We start from the raw sequence: 8,581 nt of genomic DNA on the forward strand, positions 1-8,581 counted from the left end.
AAGTACCATGGACTGCTGAAAGGACTAACAGATCTGTCCTGGAGGAAGTGCATCTGAAATTCTCCTTGTAAGTGAGAATGGCCAGACTTCTTCTCACCTACTTTGGTCATGTTGTCAGAAGGGACCATTCCCTGGAGAAGGATGTCATGCTTGGTAGGGTGGAGGGGCAACGAAAGAGTGGAAGGCCTTCAACAAGATGGATTGATGCGGTGGCTGTGATGATGAGCTCAAGTATAGCAGGGATCATGGAGCTGGCGTGGGATCGGGCAGTGTTTAATTCTGCTGTGCATGGGGTCACTATGAGTCGGAAACGACTCGATGGCTCCTAACAACAACAACAACATCAATCATCACCACAGTCAAAAAAATGAATATATCCATCACTCCTGAAAGTTTCCTCATGCCCTTCCCAGTTACCACTGCCCACTAGTCCTCCGGGAATGACTGATCAACTTTTTATCACTATATATTAGTTTGCATTTTCTAGAATGGCATGTCAGTAGAATCATACTGTACTCTTTTTATCTAGCTTCATTTATTCAGCATCATTATTTTAAGATTGAACCATGTTGCTGTGTGTTTAATCTGAAATATGTGAGAAGCTTCCAAACCCTACTATTGAATCTTCAGGCTCAGGAAAGCCTGTCTCTTTTTTGAGGCTCATAGCAGCCTTTCTCTGGGCACAGAAAAGCCCACAGCATCTGAAATGAGTAATGTTTGTTTTTTCCTCCTGTTCGATTTATGAAAGTTTCCAAATTAACATCTCATGAGGTGAAAATATCTAGGCATTAGCACACAGTGTGAGATTTTCGTAAATAGAGATGAAACACTTGTCCTACATGTTGCCATCCTTATCTGAGTCTCTTTTCTCTTTTTTCTAGCTGGTGTTATAATAGTTGGAAATCTGAACAGCTTAAGCCGAACCAGTACTGCTCTCCCTGCTGATTCCTACCAAATCGGGGCCATTGCAGGCATCATCATTCTTGTCCTAGTTGTTCTCTTCCTATTGGCATTGTTCATTATTTATAGACACAAACAGAAGGGGAAGGAATCAAACATGCCAGCGGTTACCTACACCCCTGCTATGAGGGTCATCAGTACAGATTATACCATTTCAGGTAAGACTACAGTTATGAGAGACATTTTGCTCCTTCAAAAGTACAGAAGATTCCATCCAGGTCCTGTGAACTAGGCATTGGGCTGTTCCATCAGTCATTGTTTTCAATTAGCCTTATGTTTAGAAAAGGTATAAATTGTGGCAGATGTGCTTTAGATCTCAAAAGTAGTTGAATCGCTATTCTATTTATATGTTGTTGTTATTGTTAGGTGCCATCAAGTCAGTTCTGACTCATAGTAACCCTGTGTACAACAGAACAAAACACTGCCTGATACTGTGCCCTCCTCACAATCATTGCCATATTTGAGCCCAATTGTTGTAGCCACTGTATCAATCCATCTCATTGAGGGTCTTCCTCTTTTTTGCTGACCCTCTACTTTACCAAGCATGATGTTCTGCTCCAGGGACTGGTCCCTTCCGTTAACGTGACCAGAGTATGAGAGATGAAGTCTTGCCATCCTAGCTTCTAGGAGCATCCCAGCTCTACTTCTTTTAAGACAGATTTATTTGTTCTTCTAGCAGTCCATGGTATATTCAGTATTCTTTGCCAACACCACAATTCAAATGCATCGATTCTTCTTCAGCCTTCTTTATTCATTGTCCAATTTTCACATACATATGAGGCAATTGAAAATACTATGGCTTGGGCGAGGGACACCTTAGTCTTTAAAGTGGCATATTTGCTGTTTAACACTTTGAAGAGGTTCCTTTAAGCAGATTGGGTTCATTATGGGTTGCTTTAGACTTAGGAATGTCAACTTAGGAGAAGCTTTGCTTTAAGCATTTGTAGTGCATATGGAAGAGGTCATAACTGCATAACTTCACCAAGCTCATGGAGCAAATCAGAGGCAGGGATGAGATTTTTGTCCCTGACCTTAAGTGCTTTCCACTGTCCCTTCCAATCCTCCCTGGTCCCACATGAATCATTAATTGAACAGCAATCAGGTTATATAAGAAATAAGTTTAATATTAGTGGGAAGCAAGGCTATGCTTCAAAAAATTCATTGGAGTCTTCTTTTCTGTCACAAAGAGACTCCATAAAAGTATAGAAGTATAAGTGACATACTCAGTCATCAAAAGTAACCACTTAAACTCAGGAATTTGAAAACTTTAAATATTTATTAATTAGGGGGCAATTATTGAAGGGTTTTTGTGTGTTTATAAATACACTGATTCTAAGAGAATATGTAAAGTTGATGATTTATTTAGTAAGGTATTTCTAGTGCAGAATTATTGTGCTAAGAAATCAGCATCTTAAAAGAAAAAAAAAATTGGAAAGTTGTAGCAAAAGTAGTTTCAAAACAAGTTGTACAAGCCCCAAAGCAAAGAGCAATTGTCTGTGGATACTTTCACACTTTTCCAGGAGGCAGGTGGGAAGGCGGGTCCCAGCTGCTTTTAGAAGCTTTGCTGACTATGCTCAACAGGAGGGGATTCTGCCCAACTTGTGTTATGGTAGCCGTCCAACCATTTGTTCTTGTGCTTTTGCTTCCCTTTCTCCACATAGATTTAGGAAAGCCTGCCATCTTAACCATTTCCTTCTCTTGCAGAAACTCTTCCTCACAACAATGGTGGAAATGCTAACAGCCATTACTTCACCAACCCCAGTTACCACACTTTGACCCAGTGTGCCACATCCCCTCATGTCAACAACAGGGATAGGATGTCCATTGCAAAGGTGAGGGAAAATGCTCAAGTTTTTGAAAATGAGCAGGGGAGAGAGGAAAGGAGCAAGCATTTATGGAGGACTCCGTTTTACAAGATGATCTTCTAGGTAGTTTACATGTCTTACCTAATATATGCCTCAAAACAATCCTATAGGAAGTGTAAGAGCATCTCAAGTTTACTGACAAAACCTTGTGAGTTAAGGAGTTTAAGTCATGTCTAAACATAGTTACCCAACTTGTGAGTGAGGCAGCATGAGACGAGGACACCCTATCTCTACCTCCTAGGGGAAAAAAAAAAAATTCTAATATGGCATGAAGATTTAAAGTAATGTCTCATAGCAACATAAATGCAAACATAAGGACCTATAACAGAATCTCCCTTTGGTAAAATTGCCAAGTTAATCTTTTCTGACCATTTATCTTTTAGTGTCCCTTCCTGACTACCTATACTTCAATAGCAACAACAATAATATACATTTATTTGGGGGAACCACATGAAGTTGCCATTTTTTGTAGGTCAAAAATTGTCAACTAGTGACAACCTAATACAAGGTGCATAACGTTTCTAAGCACTTTAGAATATAAATACATGTGCTCTTCACACAAACCCTGTGAATTAAGAGTGATTGTTATTCCCATTTTGCAAATGAGGAAACTGATGCAGAGAGGTTAGAGACCTAGAGCTATCTTGAACCCAGAACTGCCCCTCTAGTACCACCCAACTCACCCCCAGGCCTTGCCTACAATGTCTGAATTCCCAAACATTTCTGTCTTCAGTTGCCCCAAATATTATATCCAATCTCCATTGTCTAATTCCCATTCTGTTAGAAGAAAACCAAGCTAATTAAATTAATTCAGCAGTAATTAAATTAATGCAGCTGAATTTTAATTAGAGTGTCTCATATTTAAATAGCACTTCACATTCTCCAGAGACTTTCAAATTCATCATTCCAATTGATTCTCATACAAATTCAGGTAAAGAGGCAAAGTACATAATCTTATTCTCATGTTTATGCCTAGGAAAACTGCTTAAAATGACTATAACTCAAACAAGATCCTACTGTTTTTTGATAGGCAGAGATCAGCCCAAGGATTCCATTTTTTAAAAAAAATCTAAATTCGATGTGTATAAATCCAAATGATGTCTAGTTGGCATGGGTTGACAAAGTGAAATAAAACACCTGAGGCCATGAGGAGAATAGTTGGGGTGAGGAGCATGTATCCTGCTGCTCTGTAAGACCCACCAGGTCAGAAAAAGACTCCTCTGCCCCTTGGCTTAGCCTCGTTAAAGAACCTATCCTTGAAACATGCTTTGGACTTGCATTTTCCCAGAACAGCAATACTAGGCTGTGCCGCACTGTAGTCTCTTTAATATGTTATTGTTTATATTTTTAACAGTCAAAGAACAATCAGCTGTTTGTGAATCTTAAAAATGTGAATCCCGGGAAGAGAGGGCCTGTGGTAGACTGCACAGGGACGCTTCCAGCAGACTGGAAACATGGCGGCTACCTTAATGAGCTTGGTAAGCTCTCCCAACTCTGGTCTGAAAAAGCACCTCTCCTGGGTAACACAAATGGTTAAGCCTTGACTACTAGCTGAAAGGTGGGGAGTTCAAACCCACCCAGAGGTGCCTTGGAAGACAAGCCTGGTGATCTGCTTTTAAAAGGTCACAGCCTTGAAAACACTATGGAGCAGTTCTCCTCTGCACACGTGGGACTGCCATGAATTCAAATCAACTCTACAGCAACTAACAACATCCTTCAGTCACCTAAAATAGTCAAAGATTTATGCCTGTGCCAAAGTGATTTATTAAAAATGTACATCTCAATAATAATAATAGAATTATACTTAACACCTCTATAGGGCTTATTACTGCCCTGAGTACGTTATTCATTCAACAAACATTTATTTAATTCCTACTGTGTACCAGAAATTGATGAAAAAAGGCAAAGATGGAGCTTACATTCTAGTTCTACATATATTAACTCACTTAATTTTTACAGTTATCTTCAGAGTTTTTGTTAGCTGCTAGAAAGTCGACTTTGACTCCTGATGATGACCTTATATACAACACAACAATATGTTGTCCAGTTCTACATCATTCTCACAATTGTTAGCACGTTCAAGTCCTTCGGTGCAGCTATTGTGCCCATCCTCACTAAGTATCTCTCATGCTGTCATTGACCCTCTATTTCACCAAACATGATGTTCTTTTCTAGTGATTAATCCATCGTGATGTAATGTCCAAAGCAATTGAGTTGGACAGTGTCCTATTGTGATCTATACAGTTTTCCTTGGCTAATTTTTGGAAGTAGATTGCCAAGCCTTTCTTTAAAGGCACCTCTGGGTTAACTCAAACCTTCAACCTTTTGGTTAACAGCTGAGCATGTTAATGATTTGCACCACCTAGGAACTCTGAAAAAGCCAAACAATTGAGTAATGTTATTATTAAAATAGTTAGGTAAACCCCCTGAAAAAGGGCAGGGATCCCTGGAACACACTTAAAGGACTGCTGTGATACACCACTAAGTATGTGATGCAACTTCCGGGCATGTGTCCCTTATTTTTAGGGAGGAACTTAATTATATAGAGTTCAGTGTCTTATGGGGAGCTCTGGTAGCATAGTGCCTAAAGCACTTGACTGCTAACCAGAAGGCTGGCGGTTCAAACCCACCAGCCACTCCTCGGAAGGAAGGTTGGGCAATCCTACTTCCGTAGTGATACTGCCTCGGAAACCCAAGGAGGGGTCGCTATGAGTCGGGGCCAACTCGACGGCAAATAACAACAACAACAACCACCTCAGAAACCCAAGGAGGGGTCTCTATGAGTCAGATTCAACTCAACGACAGTGAGTTTGGGTTTTTTTGTTTTGTGTCTTATGGGTAACAGAACTGTCTCAGATATATTTAATCAGTGGTAGAGTTGCAGGCCAGTTAAAAAAACAAGAACTTTTTAGTATAAGTATGTGCCCCAAAATATTAAATGTACCGTATTTGTGCCCATTCCAAAGAAAGGTGATCCAAGAGATTGCAGAAATTATTGAACAATATCATAAATATCACATACAAGTAAAATTATGCTGAAGATAAGTCAAAAGCTATTGCAGCAGTACATTGACAGGAAACTGCCAAAAATTCAAGCCAGATTCAGAAGAGGATGTAGAATGAGGGATATCACTGCTGATGTCACATGGATCTTGGCTGAAAGCAGAGAATACCAGAAAGATGTTTACTTGTGTTATATTGACTGTGCAAAGGCATTCAACTGTGTTGACCAAAACAAATTATGGATAATATTGCAAAAAATGGAAATTCCAGAACATTTAACTTTGCTCATGCAGAACTTATACTTAGACCATGAGGCAGTCCATCAAACAGAACAAGGAGATTCTGCATGGTTAAAAATCAGTAAAGGTGTACATCAAGGTTGTATCCTTTCACTATACTTATTCAATCTGTTTGCTCAACAAATAACTCAAGAAACTGGACTATATGAAGAACACAGCTTCAGAATTGGAAGAAGATTCATTAACAACCTGTGATATGCAGATGACACAATCTTGCTGAAAGTAAAGAGGACTTGAAACTCTTACTGATGAAAATCAAAGACTATAGCCTTCAGTATGGATTACTTCTCAACATAAAGGAAACAAAATTACTCAAAATTGGACCAATAAGCAACATTATGATAAATGGAGATAAGATTGAAGTTGTTAGGGACTTCATTTTACTTGGATTCACAATCAACATTCATGGAAGTATCAGACAAGAAATCAGTGCAGTGAGTGCAGTGGGCAAATCTGCTGCAAAAGACCTTTTTTTAAAGTGTTAAAAAGCAAAGATGTCACCTTGAGAACTAAAGTTCACCTAACCCAACCCATGGTGTTTTTAGTCACTTCATATGCATGTGAAAGCCAGACAATGAATAAGGAAGATTGAAGAATTAATTAATGCCTTTGGATTATGGTGTTGGCAAACCAAAAAAACCTACTGCAATTGAGTCGAATCTGACTGCTAGTGACCCTCTTTGGGTTTCCAAGGCAGTATCACTACAGAAGTAGCTTACCCAGCCTTCCTTCCAAGAAATGGCTGGTGAGTTTGAACCACCAGTCTTCTGGTTAGCGGTCAATTGCGTTAGGCACTATGCTGCCAATATTAAATAAAGCATGGACTTTCAGAAGAACAAACAAATCTGTCTTGGAAGAAGTATAGCCACAATGCTCCTAAGAAGAGAGAATGGAAAGATATCATCTTAAATATTTTGGGTACATTATCAGGAGGGAACAGTGCTTGTAGAAAGGCATCATTCATTGTAAAGTAGAAAGTCAACCAAAACGTGGAAGACCCTCAACAAAATAGACTGACACAGTGGCTGCAACAATGGTCTCAAACATAGCGACTATTGTGAGGAAGGCACAGGACCAGGCAATGTTCCATTCTGTTGTACATAGCATCACTATGAGTCGGAACTGACATGACAGCATGTAACAACAATATCCGGAATACTATGTGAGGCATACTTATACTAAAAATTATTTATTGTTTCTCTGAAATTCAAATTTAACTGGCCTTCCTGTATTTTTATTTGCTAGATCTGGCAACCCTAGGGGCTGGACCCTCCCATCAACTCTGTTTTATAGAGGAATAAACTGAGAAGCACAGAAAGGTTAATTCTCTTGTCCGAGATTTCATAGAAAGATAGAGGTAAAGCCAGATCCCAAACTTGGTCTTCTGACTGCTGCCTTTCTCCCCTTACTGCTTCTCTGCGAACACTGTGTATGTTCTGAGCCACATGTAGGAACAAGTACCCGTGTCCTCTGGGATGTCCTCACGCTATAGAAATAGCAGCAGTTATGTGGAAAAAGGGTTAAAAAGTCTTCAACTTATCTTCATTCTACACCAATATAATCAATAAGACATGAATTTCTAAATGCTTCTGGTGTAATTAATTTATCTACTATATTCACAATGTACCTTTTTGGTAAACTAATTTAAGATTAAGGAAGATAAACAATGCTAACTTACATTGAGAATTTAGCTCCAAGAACTCCATAAAATGGTATTCAGTAAAATACCAACCAGCGGGAATGAGAGAAAAGTTACTTTGTTCCATCTTAACCTACTGTAATTTATCGTATTTGTAGCAGTGTCCCCACTGCTTTGGGATAAGTGGGTACTCAAATCATCCTCCTCCATGATTTTGAAATATTAAATGGGCTTTCTCAGGCTTTCAGTTCTTGAGTGTTTTTCCTTTGTTTATCATAGGTGCTTTTGGACTTGACAGAAGTTATATGGGAAAATCCTTAAAAGGTATGGTGTTAATTTGAAGGAAGAAATCCATTTATCAGAATCACAATTTTTCTTTTTAATATTTTAACTGGGAAACAAGTAATTTGTTAAACAAGCAAAGGTGGCAACGTGGAGAAAATGTAAAATTGTTAGTGTGGTAGTGCAAAAACGACAAGGAGGCCACATGTTCTGACCTCCTCTAATCCCACGAGAGGAAGACAGGATTACCAGCAGTAACCCAAGGCCTACTCCTGCTAGGCCAGACATGCTGCCTCCCTCCAGCCTTTCACCAACCGTTCCTCCCAAAGCACCCACCATCTCTCTCTTGGGTTTGATAATTCGCTGCAGTGGCCACACAGAACTCACAGATTACGGGGTTTGTTAGGGAAGCACCAGGGTACAACTCAAGTTCAGGAAGAACGCTCAGTCTCTCTCCCAGCCCACCGTCCCTCGGCCAACAGTCTCTCACAGTCTCTTTCCCAGCAGCACTGGTCCCTCGGTGTCTCACTCAG

General features: G+C 39.7%; 1 protein-coding gene across 1 annotated transcript in view; it reads left to right on the plus strand.

Moving 5' to 3' along the window:
• Window positions 1–8,581, plus strand: part of MEGF10 (multiple EGF like domains 10) — a 226,316-nt gene that overhangs the window by 214,341 nt on the left and 3,394 nt on the right. The window contains exons 19-22 of the mRNA XM_007947463.2: window positions 882–1,118; window positions 2,665–2,792; window positions 4,180–4,303; window positions 8,046–8,090. Coding sequence (XP_007945654.1) covers window positions 882–1,118; window positions 2,665–2,792; window positions 4,180–4,303; window positions 8,046–8,090 — 534 coding nt within the window. The remainder of the gene's footprint in view (window positions 1–881; window positions 1,119–2,664; window positions 2,793–4,179; window positions 4,304–8,045; window positions 8,091–8,581) is intronic.

The sequence above is a fragment of the Orycteropus afer genome, unplaced genomic scaffold (genome assembly GCF_000298275.1).
Source record: "Orycteropus afer afer isolate SDZICR_OR568_19922 unplaced genomic scaffold, OryAfe1.0 scaffold00185, whole genome shotgun sequence".
Classification (NCBI taxonomy): domain Eukaryota; kingdom Metazoa; phylum Chordata; class Mammalia; order Tubulidentata; family Orycteropodidae; genus Orycteropus; species Orycteropus afer.